The sequence below is a fragment of the Felis catus genome, chromosome C2 (genome assembly GCF_018350175.1).
Source record: "Felis catus isolate Fca126 chromosome C2, F.catus_Fca126_mat1.0, whole genome shotgun sequence".
Classification (NCBI taxonomy): Eukaryota; Metazoa; Chordata; class Mammalia; order Carnivora; family Felidae; genus Felis; species Felis catus.
In genome coordinates this window covers 6,470,647-6,498,609 of record NC_058376.1, presented here as the reverse complement: position 1 = coordinate 6,498,609, position 27,963 = coordinate 6,470,647, and the positions used below count along the sequence as shown (strand labels likewise).

At 38.6% G+C, this 27,963-nt stretch overlaps 1 protein-coding gene across 1 annotated transcript in view; it reads right to left on the bottom strand.

Moving 5' to 3' along the window:
* The window catches only part of BRWD1 (bromodomain and WD repeat domain containing 1), a 130,736-nt gene that overhangs the window by 52,502 nt on the left and 50,271 nt on the right, over window positions 1-27,963 (bottom strand). Inside the window, exons 16-21 of the mRNA XM_023238732.2 lie at window positions 24,208-24,336; window positions 23,542-23,767; window positions 17,232-17,417; window positions 14,838-15,021; window positions 10,842-10,935; window positions 6,473-6,604 (exon numbers count right to left, since the gene is read on the bottom strand). Coding sequence (XP_023094500.2) covers window positions 6,473-6,604; window positions 10,842-10,935; window positions 14,838-15,021; window positions 17,232-17,417; window positions 23,542-23,767; window positions 24,208-24,336 — 951 coding nt within the window. The remainder of the gene's footprint in view (window positions 1-6,472; window positions 6,605-10,841; window positions 10,936-14,837; window positions 15,022-17,231; window positions 17,418-23,541; window positions 23,768-24,207; window positions 24,337-27,963) is intronic.

Below are 27,963 nucleotides of genomic sequence, written 5' to 3'. Positions count from 1 at the left end.
TTACATGTGTTATCCCAATTCTCAAAACACCTCTGTAAACAGAGGAGGAGTTAAGAAAACTAATGACATTAAATTTCAGAGGCTTCTGATTTAACTTGACTATCAAGGCTGTGTGCATCTGCTTGTAACTCTGAGTTACTTAAAAAAAAAAAAAAAAAAGTTCCTGATATTACACAAGCTTCAACCCCCCACAAAGCCTGGATCTACCCTGCCTGTGTATTACCAGCTCTTCATCTATAGGGACACCCGAGACTAAGAAAAGTAAAATAACATGCGTAGGGTCACAGGAGGGTAAGTGTAGGAAGTGGAATTAGAAATCCAGCTAACTGGAAAGCCCTTACACATTTTCTACCATCAGTGCTTTCCAAACCAAAATGGAATGGAACTAACACGCATATACACAACACACCCCACACACACTCTCCCCATCTCTGCCCGGCCACACCACCACCCACCCCCTCCCCCACACCAGCTCCCCCAATGCAACAACACAGGTGAATGAATTCCTACCACTGGAGGTAAAACCCACCACCAAGCCACAAGATTATGGTTTATTTTAAAAGGTCAAGTGGATTTAACATTCCACATTATCTATGTTTGCATTAGTTTAAAGCGTTTCCCCATTACTTGAAAATACTTCAGTATTTTAAGTATCAATCTTAAGATTGATATACCACTGATGATTTAAAAAGGAAAAAAAAAAAAAAGATCCCCCGAATAGCCAAGGCAATCCTGCAAAAGAAAACCAAAGCTGGAGGCATCACAATTCTGGACTTCAAGATGTATTACAAAGCCATAATCATCAAGATAGTACAGTACTGGCACAAAAACTAACCCATATATCAATGGAACAGAATAAAGAATCCAGAAATGGACCCACAAACATATAGCCAACTAATCTTTGACAAAGCAGGAAAGAATATCCAAGGGAAAAAAAGTGTCTTCATCAAATGGTATTGGGAAAACTAGACAGCAACATGCAGGAGAATGAACCTGGACCACTTTCTTAAGTGGCTGTTTCAACTCAAAATGGATGAAAGACCTAAACAGAAGACCGGAAGCCATCAAAATCTTAGAAGAGAAAACAGGCAACAATCTCTTTGACCTCGGCCACAGCAACTTCTTACTCAACACATCTTCAGGAGCAAGGGAAACAAAAGCAAAAATGGACTACTGGGACCTCATCAACATAAAAAGCTTCTGCGTGGCAAAGGAAACAATCAGCAAAACTAAAAGGCAATTGACGGAATGGGAGAGAAGATATTTGCAAATGACATATCAGATAAAGGGTTAGTATCCAAAATCAAACTCAACATCCAAAAAACAATCCAGTGAAGAAATGGGCAAAAGAGATGAACACACACTTTTCCGAGGAAGACATCCAGATGGCTGACAGACACATGAAAAAATGCTCAACATCACACATCATCAGGGAAATACAAATCAGAACCATGGTAAGATACCAGGTCACCCGTCAGAATGGCTAAAATGAACAATTCAGGCAACAACAGATATTGGTGAGGATACAGAGAAGGGGGAATCCTTTTGCACTGCTGATGGGAATGCAAACTGGTGCAGCCACTCTGGAGAACAGGATGGAGGTTCCTCAAAACATGAAAAATAGAATTACCATATGATCCAGTAATTCCACTACTGGGTATTTATCCAAAGGATACAGGTGTACTGTCTCAAAGAGGCACATGTACCCCAATGTTTATAGCAGCACTATTGACGATAGCCAAAGTATGGAAAGGGCCCAAATGTCCATGGACAGATGAATGGACAAAGAAGATGTGGGGTGTGTGTGTGTGTGTGTGTGTGTGTGTGTGTGTGTGTGTGTGTGTACGTATGTATATATACGTGTATATATGAGTATATACGTATATATGTATATACGTGTGTGTGTGTATATATAGACACATATACACATACGCACATACAATGAAGTATTACTCGCCAATCAGAAAGAATGAAATCTTGCCATTTGCAGCTACGTGGATAGAACTAGAGGATATTATGCTAAGCGAAATTAGACAAAGAAAGACAAATATATGACTTCACTCATGTGGAACTTAAGATACAAAACAGACAAACATAAAGGAAGGGAAACAAAAATAAGATAAAAACAGGGAAGGAGACAAACCATAAGAGACTCTTAAACAAAGAGAACAAACTGAGGGTTGCTGGAGGGTTTTGGTGGGGGAATGGGCTAAATGGGTGATGGGCATTAAGGAGGGCACTTGCTGGGTTTAGCACTGGGTGTTATACGTAAGTGATGAATCACTTGGTTCTACTCCTGAAATCAATATTACACTATATGTTAAATAACTTGGATGCAAATTTTAAAAATTTATAATAAAAAAAAAGGAAAAAGAATCTATAATCAATCCTGGTGTTTCAAAAAGAACACAACAAAATAAGCATTAGCTGGTATTTTCTTAGCATAATAACATACATATGCATACTATAGACACCTAAATTAAGGCGTCTCATTTAGTGTGAAAATGGTAGACATGTCTCCACCAAGAGGAATACGGTCCACTATCTCCACCACCATTCAACACCGTGCTGAAAGAACCGAGCAATGCAATTAGATAAGAGAGAGCAATGGGAGGTATAAAAATTACCTTAGTAGGAAAACTAGTATTTTTTTAAAATTTTTTTCTAATGTTTATTTATTTTTGAGAGAGAGACAGAGAGATATGGAGCATGAGTGGGGAAGGGGCAGAGAGAGAGGGAGACAGAATCTGAAGTGGGCTCCAGGCTTTGAGCTGTCAGCATGGGACTCAAGCTCATGAACCGTGAGATTATGACCTGAGCCAAATTCAGACATTTAACCAACTGAGCCACCCAGGCACCCCAAAGGACAACTAAGTACTTGTACAAAGGAGAGGGTACCTAAATAAAAAAACCTCAGATAATTCAATGATAAAATTAACTCAAAAGTTCAGTAACACAGCAAGATGTGTAAAAAAATTCAATCTACCGAAATCAGTAGCCTTCATCTCCACCAAGTAATAACCACTTAGAGGCTCTAATGGCAGAAAAAGAACGCAGCACCGTATAAACTACAGATAAAGAACTAACATATCTGGTATATAAAGAACCTTTAGAAATTGCGGTGGGCACGGAGGGGACCAAAAATGTGATAGAGAAATGACCAAAGGACATAAATACATGTGCACAAAGATGAAAAAAAAAGACACTCTAAATATATGAAAAGATGTTCAACAACTTCACACATGAGAAAGTCAAAATAAAACTATTCTGTGAAATAAACCAAAGATAAAAGGACAAGTATCGTATGATTCCACTTACACGAGGTCCCTATAGTAGGCAAATTTACAGAGAGCTAGAAAGTAGGAGAGAGGCTACCACGGACGTACAGAAGGGAAAAAGGGAGTCGGTGTTCAATGAGTACAGTGTCTGTCTGGGATGATGAAAGAGTGCTAGAAACGTACAGTGGTAATGGTTGCACATACTTAAGATAGAGGTAACACTTTTGAAGTGTACACAGGAAAATAAAGTAGTAAATTTTATAATTTTTCTCACTAAAAAAAAGCCAAAACATAAAAAAATAAAACTACACTAAGACACCATCTCTCACCCATTAAACTGGCAAAGATTATCAAGTATAAAACACTCCGTTGGCTAATGGCTAAGAAAATCCATGTTGCTGGTGGCACCACCAGCAGGAAAGCCAAGTTGGAACCTTCCCTCGGCAGCAACTTTTACCACTACTTCCTACAACTCAGAGGCATGTATCTTTAGACACTGCGATCCCCTTCCCAGGATCGTACTCCCAAATGACGTCTCCATCAGCAAAAAACTACATACACAGACAAAAAGATTACTCATTGTGGCACTATTTATAATGAAAACACTGGAAACGTCCTAAATGGCCATAGGTAAGAGACTGGTTAAATAAACTGTTACAGTCCCATAACTGTATGATGCAAGTCTTGAAATAAAGAGAGAAAGAGAAAGAAAGAGAAAAAGAGAGAGAGAGAGAGAAAGAACCATGGAGAAGATATTTAAAAACGAACATGGGGGGCCGCCTGGGTGGCTCAGTCGGTTAAGCGTCCAATTTCGGCTCAGGTCATGATCTCACGGTCCGTGAGTTCGAGCCCTGCGTCAGGCTCTGTGCTGACAGCTCAGAGCGTGGAGCCTGTTTCAGATTCTGTGTCTCCCTCTCTCTCTGCCCCTCCCCTATTCATGCTCTGTCTCTATCTCAAAAATAAATAAACGTTAAAAAAAATTAAAAAAATAAAAAATAAAAACGAACATGGGGGCACCTGGGTGGCTCAGCTGGTTGAGCGTCTGACTTTAGCTCAGATCATGATCTCACAGCTCTGTGAGTTTGAGCCCCGCATCGGGCTCTGTGCTGACAGCTCGGAACCTGGAGCCTGCTTCAGATTCTGTGTCTCCCTCTCTCTCCACCCCTAACCCACTCCCATTCTGTCTCTGTCTCTCTCAAAAGTAAACAAACATTAAAACAAAAAAAAAAAAACAAAAAAAAACAACGGACATGGAGTGAGTTCAAGAATATTTTAAGTGGAAAAAAAAGAATACTTAGTATCAATGTAATAGATGTGTTTAATTATAAGACTTATTAAATGGAAAGCTTTCATTAAATTTATTGGGTGCACATAATTAAATGAATTGAAAAGGGCAAAGAACTGGTATTTCTAGTTAACATTTTAAGTGGACTGCTAGCTGATTATAATAAATTACACTAAAATATTAAAAAAGAAAGAAAATTTTAAGTGAAAAAAGCCAGAGTGAAAAGTGCCAAAGAGCATCTATAGTATGCTATATTTTGTGTACAAAAGGAGAAACAATAAAATGTACACATATCTGATTGAATGTATGAAGAAAAACACAGGAAGCATAAACCAGAAACTAGGGAAGATGGGTGGGAACGTTTACCATAATTATCCAAAACTATTAAGAAAGGGTTAAAACGTTCAATTCACTGTAAAAAGAAGAAAATAATGTAAAAAAGTCTCCTTACATAAAACACAATTAGTTACCTTAACAGGCTGATAACAGCAGCTGGCTTATTGGATATTAGACACTATCTTAAACACTTTACAATCAATCGAGTTCTTACATCTCTGAGGAATACACGCTACCACTGACTGCTTTTACAGATCTGGCCAGAGACCCAGAAAGGTTAAACAACTTGTCCAAGTGGAAGAATTTAGATTTAACCTCAAACCCTCTGCTCAACTATTACCTCAGTGCTTTACAGAAGAATTAAATCAATTGTTCATCAATACAGAACATTTCAAACCTTCAAACAATAGTGATTAAAAAATGTCAACATTCTATTATTAAATTTTCAACACTCTTTACAAAAACATTGGGTTCTTAAAAAAAGAAAATCAAAGGAAGACCAGTAATTCCATGTGATAATCGAGAAGGGGTTAGAGAGAGGCTTAGATTGGACAGCAGCACAAGCAACAAAGTAAAAACAAATCAACTGGACTTCATCAAAATGTAGAACTTTCCTTCAAAGGAAACCACTGAAGAAGTGAAAAGCCAGTCCCTCAAATGAGAGAAAATAAATGCAAGTCCTACGGCTGACAACAGACTCACATCCAGAAAAAAGAACTTTCACAGCAATAAAAAAAGACAACAAAAGTGATAAATGAACAACAGATTGGCACAGACATTTCTCCAAAGATAGACAGGAAATAAGCACATGAAAACATGTTCCAATATCATGAATCATTAGGGAAATGTATCAAAAGCAATGAGCTACCCCTTCACACCCACCAGGACAGCTAAAATCAAAAGTACATGTAGACAATGCCAAGTGCTACCAAGGATGTGGTGAAACTGGAATCCTCCTCCATTACCGATGGGAATATAAAACAATGCAGTTGCTTTGGAAAACACTCCAGCAATTCCTCAAAAGGTTAAACACAGAGTCACCACATGACCCAGCAAACTGACTTGTAGATATACATCCAAATGAAACAAAAGCTTGTGTTCAAATAAAAACCTGTATGTTAGTAAGGTGCATTATTCGTAATAGCCAAAACGAAGTATGGATGCATGCTACACGTGGACCAGCCTTGGAAACATTATGCCAACTGCAAAAAGCCCGTCCTCCCACCATCATACCGTAGGGTTCCATTTATATACAACGCACAGAACAGGTCAATCATTCCACAGAGACAGAAAGATTAGTGATTGTCAGGAGCTGAGAGAGGTGGGCTGGGGAGTAACTGCAAATGAGTATAGGATTTCGTTTGAGAGTCCATGAGGATTTTGAAATTAAAAAGTGGTGATGACAGGACAATCCCGTTAACATATTAGAACTGCTGGGTCACACGCTTGTACGGTTCAAGTACCTCAACAGAGCCGTTCCCGATTCATCCTAGTCCCTTGGTAGATTCAAAGGAAGAGACTGAAGACAAATTATTTACCATCATTTTATACATTTTAAAGTTAGAAAACTCACGTGTCTTCCAGAGCTCGAAGATTCATTTCCAGAAGACAGCTCAAGCCGCCCAAGATTTCTTCGACTGTAATTCAGGCGCCTGCGCCTGCACGTCCTCTGCCGGGACTGGGACAGCAGCGCCAGCGACTCACACTGAAACAGAAACGCGCACGTGGAACCAGCATCCAGTAAGTGCCATCGCCCGCAAGACACATGTTCTTTCACATTCCAAAAAGGATTTAAGGCAAAAATAACGAAGAATAATAGCTCAAAAATATACAAATATGGATGTAGTTCAATTAAACTTGGTGGTTTTACTTTTAAGGTACTTAGAAGACGTGGCTAAATGAGGCACGTTAGATCGGCATTTTCCAAACTAAATTATAAGTTAACTATTTTGCCATTAATAAGATCATAACAACAATAACCCAAGATACCACTTTAAAATATCTAATTTAGGGGCCCTGCGTGGCTCAGTCGGTTAAGCGTCCAACTCTTGGTTTGGGTTCAGGTCATGATCTCCATTTCGTGGGTTCATGCCCCACATCGGGCTCCGCACCGACAGCATGGAGGCCACTTGGGATTCTCTGTCTCCCTCTCTCTGCTTCTCCCCCACTCGTGCTATTTCTCCCCCTCTCTCTCTCAAAACAAACTTTAACAGAAATAAAATATGTATCTTCGAAGTGAAAAGTATATATTCATGTATCATGATGCTGTCACCAACACTAATGAACATACCCCTGTTGTATACACAGAGAGAAAGATCTGAAATAATCCTCAAATATTAACCCAACTTATTTCCAGATTTTAATTTTTGGAGGATTTGTTGTTGTCAGTACTTTTCAGCTCTGTGTGAATTTTTAAAATACCATATTTTATCAAAACAAAATATGTATTTAAATAATCCTTAAAAATCATCTAAATAAAACAGACGACACTTCTTCTAAAGGGCGGAGGGAGCATGCTATTGCGCAGACTCAGTCATGTGTGAAAGCATATATTCCTTGAACTGATATACAAGTTAATTTTCACATTAGTACCTTCGGTTAGATAATCAGTGGTGTGTTTTATCATTTCATTATGCCTCTGGCCGATTTTCAAATGAACTGTGCTTTCCTTAATTTGTCCGTATTGATTTTCGTTAAAGAAAAAAACACCTATTAGTGAGTTTCACGACGGAAATTTTTAAACATAGGTGGGCCAAACCTACCATTAAGAAACTCTTGCAAAATATCCATTTTTTAAAATAAGTTTGAGGGCATTATATACCTAAACGAGCCTATAAAGAATTATAGGACCAAGATAGAAGAGTGTGAACAGTAAAAGATAACCCTACAATTTCACTCCAGAAGAGGGAGCTGAAGGGTTCAGCAGGTAAGCAAAAAACCAAGAGACTAAACTCATGAGTTAGGCTAACAAAAAATTGCAATTTAGAGCCTTCTATGTGTAGAACACTGCAGGCTTTGGCTCTTAGATCAAAGGGTACTGCCTAGACTGATCGGTAAATTGCAGATAAACAGTAATCCAAAATAATTATAGCCCCATCCTTGTTGCGATTAAGGCAATACAGGCTTGACAGTGGCCTTAGCAGCTCACCATAAGCAGATGTAAATCCTCTCTGGGGTAAGAAGTATCATCCCAGGCTTCAAATTATCTCTAGCTTTAACATTCAATCAAAACCATAGGCAACAAAGAATGTAAACAAAAAAAATGAGAAAAAAATCAAGCAATGGAAACAGGGGAACAAGATACTGAAATAATGAAATCAGCAGACATGGATTTTTAAAAATAACCATGGCTGATTTTCAAGAAGTTAATGAGAACTTCACCAGAAAACTGAAAGCCCCAAAAAAGGGACCAAGTAAAAATTATGAACGGAAAAATACAGTAACAAAACTAGGTTTAACAGCAGATTACACACAGCTAAAAGAACTAATGAACTGCAATATAGGGCAGGAGAAAAAAAAAAAATCAGAATAACAGCTAACAACCCAACAAAAAGAAATCAATAGCAAAAGTCTAACATACATGTAACTGCAGTATCAGGAGGAAGAAGGAAACAACATTCGATGCAAACACCAGCCAAAGGAAAGCTAGCATAGCTGTATAAAGAATTTGGAGAAGGGGCACCTGGGCAGCTCAGGCTGTTAAGCATACAACTCTTGACTTTGACTCAGGGCATGATCTCATGGTTCATGGGATCAAGCCACGCATCGGGCTCTGCACTGACAGTGTGGAGCCTGTTTGGGATCCTCTCTCTCTGCCCCTCCTCTGCTTGTGCGAGTGATGCTTGCATCTCTCTCTCTCTCTCTCTCTCTCTCTCTCTCTCTCTCTCTCTCTCTCTCAAAATAAATAAACATTAAAAAAGAGTTTGGAGAGTAAAACATTACAAGAAATAAGGGGTGAAAATTCATACTGAGAAAAGGTTCAATTCAACAGGGAAAAATGAAATTCTACATGTGCACATACCAAATAATATAGCTGCAAACCATATTAAGAAAAACAAGTCGAAACAGAGAAATTTGTAAAGATAATGAGATTTTAACATATCTCACTACAGGTAGGGAGTGCAATCAGTTTGAAATGGCATGTGGCATTAACTAAGTGGAATATACACATATTCCATGATCTAAAAATTTCACTCCAAGGCATAGATTAAAATATACAAAGAGATACCAAGAGATACGTACAAAATGCTGACAGCAGAATTATTACTAATAGTCAAAATATGAAAACAATCCAAATGTCTTTCAAAAACAGACTGAATAAATGGCAGTATGTTCATCAAGGGAATACTATACAACAAACAATGAAAATAAATGAACTTCAACTACTCACAACAACACAGATAAATCTCACAAGGTCAAATGATTAAGCCAGATACAAAAGAATGCAGAATGTAGGATTCCACTTAGATCAGTGTTTCTCGATGTTTTTGCATTATCATTACCATACAGGAAACTTGGAACAGTTTCCTAATTTGCTCCCCCGCAAGATGTAATGCTGCAGATGTATGTCATCAGTGTTTACATAGTGTATATATCCAAACTTTGTACATAAGAAGACTAAGTATAAAGTTTAGCCTTTTTACTCAATACAGGATTAAGAATAATCATAATTTTTGACTTAAAGGTAAACTTGAAAATTTTAAAGAACTTCATACATTTAACTTCATAACCATTTCTTGAATAATTTTAATATAATTTAATTACATAGATTGTAATATATCAAGTAACATATCCAAATTAGAAAACCGTGACTACATAAGGAACAGCAATGTAATCAGTTTTTAAAATCTTTCAAAACTTATTTTTTCTAGCAAAAATAAAACAATCAAAGAATCTATCAGTTACTTATAACTTATTTTAGTAAATTTAACTTTCAAATTTTTTCATGAGAAAACATCCTAACTCAGGCCAAAGATATTCATTTAGATAGTCAACATTTTTTTCTTTTCAGTACCTGACATGATGAGTTCAATCACTTTTAAATTAAATAAAAAGGTAACAGGCGCCTGGGTGACTCAGTCGCTTAAATATCCAACTCTTGGTTTCAGCTCAGGTCATGATCTCAGTGAGTTTGAACCTTGCATCGGGCTCTGTGCTGATAGTGCGGAGCCTGCTTGGGATCCTCTCTCTCTGCCCCTCCACCACTACTAATTCTCTCTCAAAATAAGTAAACTTTCTAAAAATTAATTAGAATCAAGCTTCAATGACAAGGCACATAATGGCAGCCATGAGTACGTGCACAGGCCATCAGTCGTGACGTTGAACGGTCAACTGCGAGCAAGTCCACAAAGTTTTGCAGCGCTGATCTTGCATACATTTTGTGCACCTTCCATGCATCAGTGTTAACACCGCTCATGTGATGTGCATGAAAATCCAAATAGAGAGACTAAATATTATGGACAAAGATTTTCTTCAGCAGGATGAAGTTTTAGAGGGTCTAAGTTTTTCTTACAGATTTTTTGGAACTGCATCATCAGGATAAACTGCAGAAACAGACAAAGCTAACCAGCAGTTTTAGAAGTCAAACGACAGGCTAGCTGTGGATGCAGTGAGTAGGGACGGACCTGCCATGCTTGAGATAAGCCCAGAACATTCCAATTCTTGACCTGAGTGAGTGGTCACCACACAAGAATTTTCTGGAATCCGTTACCACTGGTAGCCAGCCATTGGGCTACTTACTCCTCTCAAGTTTCAGACTACTCTTTCCCAACAGCTGTACAACTTTATGCCCCTTATTTTAAATCCCAAACAGAAGACCTTGAGCAAGAAATATTCTACTTCAGGCAAAAGGTACTAATATTCTCAAGGATCAAAAAAATAAAAGTATAAATTCAGTTTAATTTCCAATTTGCTTATTCCTCAGAAAACAGAATTTCGGTTACCTTCTGTGTGAGCTGGAGAGTCTTCCTTTTTCTTCCTATTATATAAAGATTTCTTTCCTCTTCACCCTTCTCTATTCTGAAGTCTTCCAATTTCCTACAAATGTAAGTGTCCAGTTATACTGGTTAATGAACCGATGGATAAGTAAAGGGTATAAAGAGGAAAAACTAATCATTACAATTTGGGGCACCATAAGCTTATATGCTTTTTAAACTAATACAAAAAATCCCTAAAGTTCTAATAAAACAAGTCAAGCTATACTTTATGTTAGAAACGTAATATGGGGCGCCTGGGTGGCTCAGTCAGTTGGGCATCCAACTTGAGCTCAGGTCATGATCTCACAGTTCGTGGGTTCGAGCCCCGCATCGGGCTCTGTGCTGACAGCTTGGAGCCTGTTTTGGATTCTGTGTCTCCCTCTCTCTGCTTCTCTCCTGCTCATGCTCTGTCTCTCTCTCTCTCAAAAATAAACAAATATTTAAAAAAAAAAATTAAAAAAAAAAAAAAAAGAAACATAATATAATCTCAGAGGCAGTTAGGAGGTCTTATTTTTCGCACTTAATACAGAGGTGTTTGTATTTTCACAGACCCCAATACAACCAACTCAAATAGAATCTTTCACATTAGCTACTCAATCTTCCTGTATATTGGGCAAGACTACAATCCTTTTCTCTAAAGAAACAATAAAAACAGAATCCTCCTCCAAACTTATTCAAACTGCATGTTTTGTAATTGGTAGAAAACCAGAATGGCAGTGTTACTACTTTTTCTAATCACCTATATTTCACTCACATGATACAAAACAAAGATTATGTTCCTGTGACCGATCTCAAAGCAGGGGACCTTCCACCATGAGGAATGTACTGAACGAAGTTCAGTTTCCTCCTCCGTGGTGAGAGAATCCAGGTGACTGAATGTCCCTTTTCTCCAACTTGAATGCTGCTGAAAACATATGGCTTTGTGTTTTATGTTCACTTTAAAACCCCTCTTGGGCCAGTTTCAAAACAGACATATGGGCCACGGCCCGAGACACAACTAGACGCTCAAATGAGTCTGCACGCAAATGCCGGTAAGTAAGAACTTGATTCTACAGAAATTGTTTTCTCAGGATCCACCTCTGGCTCACACTCAGATGCCAACAGAACAATGCTGCATCCGCAGGGCAGCTCTAAATCAGACTCAGCCCTTCACATGTTCTCAGTTTCACCAACTGTACATATATTTAAGGAACTATGGAATTCCTACCCCATAGCTGTACGCTTCCCTTTGCTTTGAAAACGAACCACCACATACACTTCATTCTCAATCACTAACATGGCTGAGAACATGCTAGGAACATGCTAGGCCTTCATGAGTACAGTATCATCTTCAATGGTGTGCAACTGCAATCCAACACCTAAATGAGACGTCAGTTAAGAAAAGCGGTATTAGAAAGATCATAGGATGAACAGAATTAGAATGAATACAACAGACAGAGTCTCCACTATTCCTGAATTAAGACAAACTACATGTCTGAGATCTAGCCCCAACCGGAACTTCATCTACTAGGAAGCAGGACTGTGTGCTCACGGTTCTGCACCGGAGGATCACTGATTTTCTCACACTTTCATCTATCACCTAAATTTTTCACAAGGGACACATAACTACTTTTATAGCTGGGAAACAAAATTTTAATTTTCTCGATCTTCATCAAGTGCCACTCTAATTAATTAATTACAAGTTACATAAAATTCCCATTGCTTCCACTCATAAGGACTGTCATCAAAAGCACCGACCGTTGCTAGATCGCTTAGCACCCCACTGCAATATCTCACGTGTATTTTAGAATACAGCACTATGAGGAGCTACGCTCTTCTTCGGGAAATTTTTATTATAGCAGACAGCTAGTTGGTGCAAAAACTGCATTCTCCTTTTCTTCCTTTGAAACAGATGTGTTTTTATCTAGGCTCTTTGCTGCCCTAAATAGAAACCATCACCTAGCCTCCTCTGTAGCTAAGTACAGCCATACGATGACAACATTCTGGTCAATGAATTATGAGCAGAAGATCTCATGTGCAACCATGACAGCTGCTTAAATCAAGTTTACTCAACAAATGTCCTTTTTGCCTCAGTCTCTCCCTTCTTCTGACCTAAACCTCGCTCTCCACCACAAAGGCAGACATGATGGCTACCATAATAAAGACCAGCTATCTTGGACATAACTGTTTCCAGTGTTTCATCTGAAGAGAATAAATAATAGAGGAATTATTGTCGGGGCGCCTGGGTGGTTCAGTCAGTTAAGCATCTGACTCCTGGTTTCGGCTCAGGTCATGATCTCACAGTTCGTGAGTTCAAGTCCCACACCAGGAACTGTGCTGACAGCACAGAATCTGCTTAGGATTCTCGGTCTCCCACTCTCTCTGCTTCTCTCTTTCTCACTCTCTCAAAATAAATAAATATTAAAAAAAAAAAAAAAAAGGAGAAAGAACTATTCTTCAGGTCTTTCACTCTTGATACTGGTTTGCTTCCCTTGGTTCTGACAACAAAAAGTATCCCAAAGTGACACTTTTGGTTCTGATGACCATGCAACTCAGACACAATTTTAAGGATTAATGATAGCACAGTACATACATGATGGTGATTTTCTGTATTTCTCATCCCAGTACCAGATTTTGCTTTCCATTATTTTATGGTGTATTTATAAACATTCTTAAATTCACCATACAGTATGTAAGTACTACATTCCTCCACCAATCACCGAAACTCTTTGGCCTAAACACATGGAGGACGCACTTTTACAAAACCATCTTCAAGGCATTAGTTACTAGGAGATATAAGATAACGGAATACTGAACATTTCAGTTATCACTGAAAAGCAGTATTTGCTATGTCCATTGCATTAACTCAAAAATCAGTTAGGTTATACTCAGTAGCAAGGAAGACCCTACTGCCCAGATTATAATTATGAAATACTTCCCACTAAAAGAAAACAGGGCTACTCAAGAGAAAAGAATGACTCTACATCCAAGACGAGAAATTCACAAGATGAACTTCAACACCTTGCCATGTCTGATAGCAGGGATGTTACAGAAAGATACTACAGTCGTTTCAAAAGGACTAAAGAGCCAACTTGAAGAGGCTCCTCCTGGCTAGAGGTGGAAAAACTTAAAAATCAATAAAGATATTAGAAATAAACTAAATCGCAGCAGTGTGATTTATACAGCAAAAACCCCAAAGACAAATTGGTCAACGCTGGAGGATGAAAGGGAGTAAATCTTCGTCTTGAAGGTAAATAAAGCAAAATAAACATCTATCTTGTCTTTTCTATATGAACTTTACTATTAGATAATCAAACAGTACATCCGGGTAAATTTCTCTTTTAGAAGTACCCACTGTAACAAATGAAGACTTCAAAGAGTTGAGTGATCAGTTTTATGACCCCTAATGAATTAATGAACCTAACCAGTGAGTTCCCATGCCTGCCAGTGTCACAAAAAGAGAATACTTATTACGTGCCTTTTGACAAAATTATGCCACTTTAAGAAATAGTCTTGCAAAAAACTAAAAACATTTATGACATGAGACAATTGGAAATTTAAACACTGGACATTTGGTTCTACTGAGGAATTATTTTTGTAAGGTATGACAATAGCACTGAGGTAATAACTGAAAACAATCCCTGATCTTTTAGATATATATATATATATCTTTTAGGCATATTTTTAAACAAAATTATATACCTGGGATTTATTTCAAAATAACAATAAAGGGACAAAAGCAGGTATTTGTAAAGATGGAACAGGAATACGAAAAACAATTTACAAAAAAAGTAACCACAGTAAAAACTTTGAGAACGATTTCAACATTTTCCTACCACAAGTAAACCAGATTCCAACCCATTACTAAAATATACTTACGTGATTATTTACACCACTAATGGGGTTAAAAAAAAAAGGTGTAAATAACCACATAGATATATTTTTGTAAAAAGAAACAATATTAAGAGATATCCTAAAACAAACCTAAATATGCCTAGTGGTACCTCTGGTACAACCACTCTTCGTTTCCAAGCCTGCAGGTCACGCTCAGTAGCAATCTGACTGCGTGGAGCATTCTGATGCATCTGACGAACACCTTCCACTTGTCCGCTACGACGCAGACCAATATTTGGAGGGGACTGGATGTCTAAGCTCAGTCTTCTAAAACCTACAAAAAAGAAACGTCAAAACGGATTCCGAGAGAAATTTCAATCTAATATGCATTTAACACATAATAAGCATATACACTCCACCCAGTAAGACACAAACCAAAAATAAAGATACAAACCAAAACTACAAATCCAAAACGCTTTGTCAGAAAGTATCCTAATGAGACTAAGATCAATATACAGAACACAGAACAAACATCTATTCACTTCAATTTCCATTACTAGACTTTCTGGAATTTTTTAATGCATAGATATTTTCTATTATAATGCTATATTTGCATTCGTAAAACCCTTCCTTGCCTTTTTCAGAACCATACACTAAAAACACATCTTTTTGGAAAAATTAGCATTGCAGAGAGCCTCCTCAAACTGTGGTGGCTCTATAACAAGAGCTCGAACAACATTACCTGTGACTTTAAGAGATAATCTGAGCCACTCAGGCAGGCTAGCTGCCAGAGTGGGTATCAAAACTTCAACAAAATGCAGAGCAGGGCAATGCTGGCCGCACCTGAACTAGAGCTAAGAGAGGGGATGACAAGGCAACACAGATAACAAGGCTTAGTGAGCCCTAAGCCTGTGCAGAGCTGATTAGGTGGGCCACAGGAGACAGGGCAACCTCTCACAAGCTGCAGTCAGCTGGATGGAGGATGGAGGATGGAGGACGGAGACCAGCGTGGTGGCAGGTGTCCCAGGTAAAGTGCTTGTTTTCTTAAAACACTGGAGGAAGGGACTTCTGCTATTAATGCAACAGAGAAACTGGGGGCTGTATCCTTGCCTGCAGGAGGCTCTAACATTCTTCTTCACCTCTGCCAGCTCTCCTGGCCCAGGGCAAAATCCACGTGGCTAAACACACCCCTGCCTTCTTCTAGCTACAGCATTCTGTTTACCAATCAAATGTGAACCAATTTGCATTGCGCGACACACCATACTCTGCCTAAAAGGCAGGGTGATCGTGTAAATTCAAACATTTACATTAAAACAAACTGCCATTTAAGAAACATGTTTTGAATTCAGAACCAACAATAAACTCTAAATCTGAATGCTCGAGTAATACTATTATTCTCCAACACTGTGAAGAAAACATGTGCACAGGGTCTCATATCATCACATGAGAACTAACTCAAGTGGTCATAAACAGATTCATTACAAAGACTGTTATTCCGCACCGTGGAGTACCATGATGCTACGAAAATGGATGAGGAAGCGCTATGAGTGGATCTGGAGTGATTTCTAGAATATATCATCGAGGGGAAAAAGCAAAGCTGAAAAGAACGCATATGCATCAACTGTGCGGTATTCCTGCCTAAAATATTTAACCTGCCTGTTGGAGAATTTTTCTTTTACGTAGACAGGAAGAAACATTTGGCAAAAATGATACTGAAATTTGTGGCCAAGTAACCCATGCAGGTGTGACACGGCAGGGATGATTTTTGTGGTACTCAAGGCTTCTCTAACGTTCCACAGGCATTTATCTTCCCCAGAAGGAGTTTCCATTTGCTGAACAACTGCCTGCTCCTCGAGAGGAGTTCCCCCACTAAGGAACTATATTACTATTATATGCCAGTCTCAAGAACTTCGCCCTACAAATTCATTTCAAGCCTTCCGATTCCAGAAGAAACATTTAGTGCTCTATCCAACTAATTTTTTTTTAATTAAAAGTATTATTTATTTTCTAAATATTTATTTTTGGGAGACAGAGAGACAGAGTGTATGCAGGGGAGGGGCAGAGAGAGGGGAGACCCAGAATCCGAAGCAGGCTCCGGGCTCCAAGCTGTCAGCACAGAGCCTGATGTGGGGCTCCAACCCACGAAGCGTAGGATCATGACCTGGGTCGAAGTCGGACACTTCACCGACTAAGCTACCCAGGCACCCCGTTAATTAAAAGTATTTACAGGGAAACCTACAACTGTAGTTTTCCCTTTAAAAAAAAAAAATACTTTGTTCCTTACTCATTTAATATAATTTTGTAAATACTCTTATTTAGGAGCAAAAAAAAAAGTTTCAATAAACTTCCAAGTACTTGAAAATTCAATGTCCATTTGCTGGCACATCAACTTTACAAAAGCCTAGTGAAGTTCCCTCCAGGCTACTGCTACCTAAGCTGTAAAAGCACACTGCTGAAAATTTTTCACTGCATGTACCGGACAGTGACTTCATTTCCTCTTAGATTTCAGTCATGTTAAGATGCAATAGCTCTCATCTATCCTACCTCTTCGGGGTGTTTCTTCCCCACTGGGAAGTCCACTTGGAACGGTATCGTGATCTGTTCCCAGTCTCTGATCCTGCTGCTGCTGTAACTGTCTTATCATCCCATCAAGAACACTGGACTCGGGGCTGCGTTCACCATTATCATTGGTTTGGAGGCTTATAATTTGTTCAATCACCTCTCCATCGCCTGTAAATTCAATGAATGAATACAAAATCATAATATACACAAACAGGAAAACAAACTCAGTAGAGTGCAATTAAAGTTATCATTAGCAATTCTCAGATTTCTTTTCAAAAATAAGCAATTAAAGATATCCTATATATTTATAACTGATTGAGACAGACGAAAGACTCAAAACAAACAAAACCCTTCTTTATATCCAACAGCACAAAAACCTCCATAGAGCCTCTGAAACCCCTGAAGTGAGCAAACAGAAACACGCTTCTGTAGAAGCTTTATTTTGCTGTTTCACACTAATGCTACCCTACCCTCACCTTATAGAAGATAGGTTTCATTAAACTCTCATTTGCAAGGTCTCTGACAAGACCAGAGCAACAATGTGTGATTTCTCCTCTACTCTCTTAATAAAACAAAAAGAGGGGCGCCTGGGTGGCTCAGTCGGTTAAGCGGCCGACTTCGGCTCAGGTCATGATCTCGCGGTCCGTGAGTTCGAGCCCCACGTCAGGCTCTGTGCTGACCGCTCAGAGCCTGGAGCCTGTTTTGGATTCTGTGTCTCCCTCTCTCTGACCCTCCCCTGTTCATGCTCTGTCTCTGTCTGAAATATAAATAAACGTTAAAAAAAAAATTTTTTTTTTAAATAAAACAAAAAGAGTAATACTATTCAACAAACTGCAGCTATACTACACCCGCCTCTCCCGCTAAGCTGAAGTTGCTCTTTTAGGTGCTCTTTTATGCTTTTAGCATAGCCAGTACACGTAATTCTTCAACTACAAAATCAGATTTTTTTAAGTGTCTTTGCTTCTCTATTTTTTCTCTTTTTTTATGTTTTTATTTATTTTTGAGAGACAGAGCACAAGCAGGGGAGGGGCAGAGAGAGAGGGAGACACAGAATCCGAAGCAGGCTCCAGTCTCTGAGCTGTCGGCACAGAGCCCAACAAGGGGCTCAAACCCGTGAAACGTGAGATCGTGACCTGAGCCGAAATTGGAGGCTCAAATGACGAGCCACCCGGACGCCCCTTTGCTTATTTTTCACCTAACAGGTTCAGTTAGTATTAATGGATAAAAAGTGTAAGATGGTTGTGGGATCTGGCAATTTATTTGCATCCTACTACCTGAGTTAGATTCCCTTATATCTCATGGATAACATCTCCATTTACCACGGCAATCAATAAAGAACTTACAAGAGTTAAATATCGTGACTAAGACTGTCTTAAAACCACTAACATTTTTTAATAGTTTCAAAACATGAGCTAGAAAGGAAAAAGAGGAGCCCTAATCTAAAAAGATAAAAAGATTTTAATTTGAATTGGGAACAAAGATTCCTAAGAACACAACACGGAACCAAAGGGAAAACAATAGAAAAGGAGACTTCTAGTCCTCTCCTCCTCCCTGCAAAATCCCATAGTCTATATAACTTTTCTTTCACAGTACAGAATATTTATATATAACTTGGCAAATATCATCAGAATAACTGTTTCTAGCTGGCATAATGCTATTCAAACACTGAAATATTAACATGAAGGCTTATGTGCTACAGGAACTGCCCATCCACTGGAAAGTACAACAACCCTGGAAAAACAAGGGTTTTCAGAAACTGGACAACAGATACACAGGACTGCAATCCCCAAGAGAAGATAAACAATGGAGTCTAGCCTTTTGATTACTCCGGGGAACAGCCTCGAAGCAGCTTCCAGAAGAGGAAACCCAAACAGCATCCAGAGGTCTCACTGAGTGAAGGAGACAGAGATCAGAGCTTGGGAGCAGAGGGAAAGACAACAATACGCAGGGCTGAACATCAGAGAAGAATGAATTCTACAGAAAGCTCAGAGATGTACAGTGAGGTTCAATCGATTATTTGACTAAATAATGATATGTGCACACACTGGGTAAAACTGTACCATACTAGGGGAAAAAACATGAAAAAGCAGTATCCCCAAAAATTCCCAGAGCTCTCACTGAGCTGGAAATAGTCCATGTTCCCAACAGCCTGAATAAAGAAACTTCAGAATACACAGCAGAATTGTTTAATGCATACTTCCAATTTTAAAACTCAGAATATTTAAACGTGTGTTCAACACAATGAAGAATACAGTGACTGCTAGTGCTTTGGTGCCAGAAGTTTTACACACCACTGCCTCTGTATCATCAGTGCAAATGTCAACACTATAAAAAAAGGTAACTGATATTTCCATATTATTATGAAAATAGTTGTGAACTTGAAGACCCCACAAAAAAGGTCATGGATAAAACTACAGGTCTGCAAATCACACACTGGCAATTCTTGTCCTACAGCAACCATTAAAAATAACTAAAACAAACAAGTATTGCCAGTAAGCCATTAATGAGTGAAGATAATATGAAATACTAAAAAGTAATCAATTTCAAACAAGGCAGGGAAAAAAAGAAGAATGGCATAAAGAACAGAAAGGATAAAGAGAAAAAAACAGCAAAATGGTAGAGAATTAACCCTGACCATGCTAATAGTCATATTAAACGTAAATGGTCTACATTTTTCAATTAACAGATAGGTTGTCAGATTGGATTGGTGCCTACAAGAAATCGGTTTTAATATAAAGAAACAAACTGGCTATAAAAACTGAAAAGACACACCATGACAATACTAATCAAAATTGGTTGGATTAGTATATTGATACAAAACAAAGAAATAGGGGCGCCTGGGTGGCTCAGTCAGTTGAGCATCTGACTCTTGATTTCAACTTAGGTCATGATCCCATGGTTCATGGGTTTGAGCCCCTATCAGGCTCTGTACTGACAGTGTGGATCCTGCTTGCGATTCTCTCTCTCCCTCTCTCTCTGTCCCTCCCTGGCTCATGAGCGTGCGCTCTCGCTCTCGCTCTCTCTCAAAATAAATAAATAAACATTAAAAACAAAACAAAACCAGAAACAAAAAAATAGTCTTCAAAAGAAGAAATACTACCGGGGCGCCTAGGTGGCGCAGTCGGTTAAGCGTCCGACTTCAGCCAGGTCACGATCTCGCGGTCCGTGAGTTCGAGTCCAGCGTCAGGCTCTGGGCTGATGGCTCAGAGCCTGGAGCCTGTTTCTGATTCTGTGTCTCCCTCTCTCTCTGCCCCTCCCCCATTCATGCTCTGTCTCTCTCTGTCCCCCAAAAAATAAATAAACGTTGAAAAAAAAAATTTTTTTTTTAAAAAAAAAGAAATACTACCAAGGAAAAAGGAACAATTCATAATAATAAAGGAATTAATTCACCAAGAGGACAATCTGAAATGTGTCTGCACCTAATAAAAGAACTTTAAAATATATATAAAATAGAACCAAAAAGAGAAATAAGACGAACCCACATGATAGATATTTTAGCACTCCTTATTAATAACCCCGAATGGAAAAAAGTCACGTCTGTCAAATGTTAGTAAAGGGATAAGTGAGGGTATATGCATACAGTGGTGTACTATCAACAAACAGGAACAAACAACTGATATGTGCAACAACAAAAATGAATCTCAAAAGCACCATGCTGGGCCGCCTAGGTGGCTCAGTCGGTTGAGCAGTTGAGCATCAGAATCTTGATTTCCACTCAGGTCATGATACCAGGGTTGTGGCATTGAGCCCTGTGTCAGGCTCCATGCTAAGCTTGGAGCCTGCTTAAGATACTCTCTTCCCCCTCTCTCTCTGCCCCTTCCCCACTCACATGCACACATTCTCTCTCCCCACCCCAAAAATATTAATAATAATAATGATAATAATAATAATAATAAAGATAAGGGGCGCCTGGGTGGCTCAGTCGGTTAAGCGGCCAACTTCAGCTCAGGTCATGATCTCGTGGTCCGTGAGTTTGAGCCCCGCGTCGGGCTCTGTGCTGACAGCTCGGAGCCTGGAACCTGTTTCAGATTCTGTGTGTCCCTCTCTCTGACCCTCCCCCGTTCATGCTCTGTCTCTCTCTGTCTCAAAAATAAATAAACGTTAAAAAAAAAAATTTAAAAAAAATAATAATAAAGATAAAATTTTTAAATTAAAAATTTTTTTTACATTTGTTTATTTTTGAGAGAGAGATCATGCACAAGTGGGGGAGGGGCAGAGAGAGAAAGAGACAGAGAATCCAAAGCAGGTGCCAGGCTCTGAGCTGTCAGCACAGAGCCTGACGAGGGGCTTGAACTCACAAACCGTGAGATCGTGACCTGAGCCGGACACTAGACCAAGGCACCCAGGCGCCTCAAATTTTAAAAATTTTTAAAAAGGCACCATGCTGGGGTGCCTGGGTGGCTGAGTCGGTTTCGTGTCCGACTTCGGCTCAGGTCATGATTTCATGAGTTCGAGCTCTGCACTGGGCTCTGTGCTGACAGCTTAGAGCCTGGAGCCTGCTTTGGATTCTATGTCTGCCTCTCTCTCTCTGCCCCTACCTCACTCATGCTCTCTCTCAAAAATAAACATTAAAAAAAAAAAAAAAATGGCAGGGCGGGGGTGCCTGGGTGGCTCAGTCGGGTAAGCGTCCAACTTTAGCTCAGGTCATGATCTCACAGTTCCTGAGTTCAAGCTCCACATCGGGCTCTGTGCTAATGGCTCAGAGCCTGGAGCCTGCTTCCGATTCTGTGTCTCCCTCTCTCTCTGCCCCTCCCCCCTCGTGCTCTGTCTCTCTCTCTCCCTCAAAATAAATATTAAAAAAAATTTTTTTTTAATTTTTAAAAAGGCACCATGCTAAATTAAAGAAGCCAGATACAAAAGATTTCATATCGCACAATTCCATTTATATAAAATTCCTTAAAAAGACAAAATTAAAGTGACAAAATAGAACAGTCATTACAAAGGACAAGAAGACTCCAAATAAGTCCAACAGAACTTTTGGGGACCCTGATTGTAGTGGTGGTTACGTGACTGCTTAACATCTGCCAAAACTCACTTGACTTGTACACTTGAAATTGGTGAATTTTATTGTATGTAAACTATACTTCAATTAAACTAACAAAAAATAAACATTTGAAACAGTAAACATATAGCGATCTACATTAAGTCTTAGCCTTAACTATAACTGGTGATTAACTTTTAGTAAATCAATCCTCGTCCAAACAAAACATAAGCATTTTTTTCTTTGCTTAATAACATCTGTATGGAGACACTGCTGGGAACAGATACAAAAAAAAAAAAAAAAAAAAAAAACAAAATAAAAACTCTGCCCTTGACGAGGACAGGCAAAGTATAAGATGGGACTCAAACATCTTGTGCCAGAAAGTAAGGTAGTGTTCAAAGGACTCAGAAAGGGAACAACACTCAGCCTGAGACTCTGACACTCAAATCTAAAATTACTATGAACAACAAAATAATGGCCGTTATGGATTATAATCCACTATATAACAACCCCTAAGTCCATATTAAAACTTAATGAACTACGTAAATATATAAAAGGAAGGCTAATAAAATGTAGATGCAATGACGACAGAGTTAGGAAACAACCATTCTGCAACCTTCATAACAACAACTGATTCAGGCAGAAACCATCAGAGGATCCTAAAACTTATGGGTAAAGTTTAGTACAGACCTGATTATTTGTCTCCTATCTCCCCACACATTTCTTCTTTATAGTGGAGAAAGTGCGCTCGGCAGGCACCACCTTAACCAAGTTTTCAAAGACAACATTACCCCAACATTTGGACAAAACACAATCAGAAGCAAGCATCCTGACGTGATGCTCCAGGAAGGCTACACCATTTATTCTATTCTGTATTCTGCTAAAAACTGTACAACCTGAACGTTATCAATGATAAATTTAATGTGCAGTCCCATACTAAAATCCACATCAGGGGAGAACAGCAAAAGCTTTAAGAGATATTAGAATAACAGACAGAATTTGATTACAGACAATAGATTTGTGTATATGTATTTAATACTGTATCAGTGTTAAATATCCTGCTTTTGGTAACTCTCTATGGTTACATACGAGAATACCTGTGTTCTCAGAAAACACATATTGACAATTTAGAGATAAATGAACATGCAGTCCACAACTTAAGTCTCAAATGGTTAAAAACAATTATATGTATCTAGAGACAGAATGATAAAATATCGCAAAATAGTAACTTGTGAATCTGAAAGTACATGAGTTCTGTATACTATTTTTTACATTAAAAAAAAAAAAAAAAAAAAAAGACTTTGCACTTACTTGTTGCCACATAGCCTAGCTGTGGAACCAAATGTTCATCTGCGGAATTTTCTCGGCCTGGCACTAATCTCTGATACTTAGTTGGATGAGGATTTCCATCTACATCTACCAAGAACGGTGGAGGCATAAGGTGAGGAGCCTGCTGAGTTTGCTCATCTAAGACATAATTATTAGAATCTCTAATCAGTGGTCGATAGTCGGTATGGAAGAACATCTGATCAGGAATCTGAAAAAAGAAGTTTACAGATTGACATTCTGGGGTTTATATATGTTAAAGAATACAAATATTAAACATTTATAATCTGAAAAACCAATTTATAATTGGAAACCAAATCAATACACCTAACCCATTTTCAAAATACCGTTACTACTTATTTTACTACTGTAAGAAAGTATTAAGAATGACCTTTTCAAGACACACCAAAAAACGGACTCTTGATATAGAGAACAAATAGATAATTACCAGACGGGAGGTGGGCGGGGGATGAGGGAAGTAAGTGAATGGGATTAAGAGTCCACTTCTCTTGATGAGCACGTAACAGAACTGCTGAGTCACTACTCTGTGTACCTGAAGCTAATGTAGCCGACACTGTATGTTAACTACACTGCAATGAAAACATTTTTTAAGTGGTTAAAAATGCTACCAAAAAATAAAAAACAAAATACCTTTTCATATGGCTTGCTGCATCCAAACCCAAATATCAGAAGGTGTCCGTGAGAATCTGTACAGGCAAAATGCTGTCCATCCTGTGAAAATTTACAGTCAAAAACAGCTCCGTGTCCTTGTCCTTCAATCTAGGAAGCAGAGAGAAAAGGTTATAACCAATTCTGTACAAGCGCTTTTGCTTTATCAACTGTTTGCTGCCAGTTTCCTGCTATAAACACATCACTTCTCAAAGAAAATCTTTAAAAACAAATTTTGCATTAAGCACATGTATTTTCAGAAAATAAAATTCACTTCTGATTCCACTAGCCTAGAAAAATATCTCAAAAGGTATTCCAAGGAGTTCTCAAAATGACAGAATGAAAGATCATAAGCCAATTCGAAGTAAAGGCTTTAATTTCTTAGAAGTGAAAATGACAAGCAATTTCATAAACTTCTGTTTCAATACATACCAAAAGGCTACTGACTAATAACCCACAAGATAAATGATTAAAGATCAATGAAGTATGGTATTCATGAACTAAAATCAGTACTTCTCTGGAGTTTAAACTTTCCCCTAAGATGTCTGACCACTGTATGCAAAAGTGTAATCCTACCAAGTCACAAAGGTGCACATATAAATGCCTAACTAAACCTACTTCATTTCAAACTACCACAAATTTCAGGAAGGATGCTCCAATTACATCATGAATGTTGCCTTAAACAGACTGCTTTTAAATTTTTATTCTTACTCTTCAACTGTAATTATATTAGGTTAGCACTACCAATTTATAGTTAGAGGAGTTGTTTCACTGACAGCATATCGCTATTGCATGCATGGTTGTTGTCTGAGCCTGTAACTTTCTAATAAGTAAACTTTATGCCAGGTTTGATCAGTGTTGGAAGATGAACCATCCACCCACTAACTGCCAAAACAAACTTACACCATGCCCAAATACCTGCTTGAAAATCAGAAGCACAACTGCTATACCACGCGCAAATGGGCACCGACTAACAAACTTAAAAATTAAGTTCCTGGGCTATTTAGGGCACTGTCCTATTATGTATCCACATAATACATACACAAATTTGTGTTGTCTCATAACCTAAAAAGGAACAAATGGTATAGAAATACTTTTCTATTAATTTTTTGTGAAAACACAGGAATAGAGATTCACCCACACAGTCCTTCGAGGAGACACCTCTACAGCCCAACCCACACCCTGGCACCACTTCGCATCGTGGCCTGGAACCTCCAAGTCTAAGTAGAGGTAGGGACCCCTGGCTTATAGGTCAAAGATGTTGGCAGCTACTCTCCTGTCATACGCGGAAACCTAAGTGCACCAAAAGTTTTGCTAAGGTACCTGCTGAAAAGGAAGTTTTCCTGAGCAGGCCAACCTATCTAAGCAGAGTAAGCCAGACTTGGGTTTCTACCCGTAGTTTGAAGAATCCTCCAGTGATTCCTGACAAAATGCAACCTGCATTTTGCAATTCAATGCAATTCAATTGCACAGCAATTCAATGTCACATTAAAGATTATTATCTATTTCATGAAATCTTGTAATGTCAGTAATTTACAATCCTAAGTAATCTAACAGAGAATTGGGAGCTCTCAGCTGAGCAGTGAAGGTAAGAAGAACTCTGTATACACAGCAAAGTGTGGGTGTCTCACCAAAAGTAAGATCATTGTTGCGCACCTGAGACTTCTTTGGCTCACAAATTGTTTAGCTTATATTCTGCTTAAAACCTGAATTAATGTAGTTTTCTGTTCTGATGAGTTAAATGCAGGAAGTAATGTTTTTGGTTTTTTTTTTTTAAATCTTTATTTATTTTTGAGAGAAAGACAGCATGTGAGCAGGGGAAGAACAGAGAGAGAGGGAGACACAGAATCTGAAGCAGGCTCCAGGCTCTGAGCTGTCAGCACAGAGCCTGATGTGGGGCTCGAACTCACAAACTGAGATCATGGCCTGAGCCGAAGTCAGATGCTCAACCGACTGAGCCACCCAGGTGCCCCTCAGGGAGTAATGTTCTTAATGAGTTTTAAAGAATAATTAAGAAAATAGAGCCACCTATAAATTTTAAGACCACAGAAAAACTGCTGGAAAGACTTATTTTTCCAATAATTCAAACCCACAGAGATGTAATTTTCAGAGATGCCTAGTAACACATGTTCAGTTTAACCATACTGTTTGAGTTTTTTAAGTGCATTTTATGGTAGTAAGTATAATAATGCATATAACTGTTTGTCAAGAATTATCCAAAATAAACATACTGAAATAAAATTTTAAGGTTAAAAAACACAAAACACATGGACTCAGATGGCCTTCAATCAAAGGTCTAAGAACCGCTCATCTATCTACCCTGCTACTAGACTGCCTCCAAAATGAATTACAATTTGAACTGAAACTCAATATGAATTGTACAGTAATTTTATAAAACATCTCACATGTGTATCAGTCAATAGTCTTAACAACACAGAAACTCTTTTACACAATAACTCCCTCAGAATTTACCCTAAGGAAATAATCACGGATCTACATAAGCAGCCATGGACCGGGATATTCAAAAACCACTTAAACACTCAACAACAGTTAAGTTCACTACATATGGAACTTTCTGAGAAAGGCTGAAGTCAGAATCAAAAATACAACTGCAAATTCTTTAAATACATTTAAGATTTTGGAAAACATTCTACGTAAAATGAAAAAAGACTACAAAACTATGCAAGAATGCCAACTAATAAATATGGAAAGAATAATGCCATTAAAAACCATCACTCGGGGGCGCCAGGGTGGCTCAGTTGGTTGAGCGTCTGACTTCGGCTCAGGTCATGATCTCTCGGTCCATGAGTTCCAGCCCCGCATCGGGCTCTGTGCTGACAGCTCAGAGCCTGGAGCCTACTTCAGATTCTGTGTCTCCCTCTCTCTCTACCCCTCCCTTGCTCGCACTCTGTCTGTCTCTCGAAAATAAATAAATGTAAAAAACAAAACACCATCACTCATGGTGTGGCTATTCCTGCAGGACCCCGGACAGCCTTACTGATCTAAGGGCCCTCACTCACCCTCAACAACTGAACCAGTTTTCACTATTCACAATGAGGAAAGCACAACCCGTTCATCATCTGTTTACTGACTCGTTTATGCATTTGTTCATGCTAATGTTACTCAGAGTCTGGTAAGAGCAACGGATATTTGGTCAATTAATTATTTCTGTTCAGGGATTCACAATACTTATTTTCATGTTCCAAATCACACAGTAACTTGCCATGGTTTCTCCTAATCCAATAACTGTTATGTTGGTATATTAAAAAAAAAAAATAGCACTGAATACTAATGTTTGTAAGTGAAAATTTAATGAGGAATAGGATATTTAGAGAGTCCCAAAATACCTCCTGAAAAAATAAGTTTAATAGTTACAAAGAGGAAAAACAACTATTTTATAAAGGGGAAACCTGGGAACTACCACCTTACCAAATATTTAAAATTATCACCACCAAGGGGCACCTGAGCGGCTCAGTCAGTTGAGTGTCCGACTTAGGCTCAGGTCATGATCTCACGGTTTGTGGGTTCGAGCTCAGCGTTGGGCTTTGTGCTGACAGCTCAGAGCCTGGAGCCTGCCTTGGATTCTGTATCTTCCTCTCTCTGCCCCTCCCCCACTCGCGTTCTGTCTCTCTCAAAAATGAGTAAATGTTAAAAAAAAAAAAACTTTTTTTAATTATCACCACCAAAAAGAAGTATTAACAGAATCAAATCATGAAGAAACATCAGACAAAAAAATAG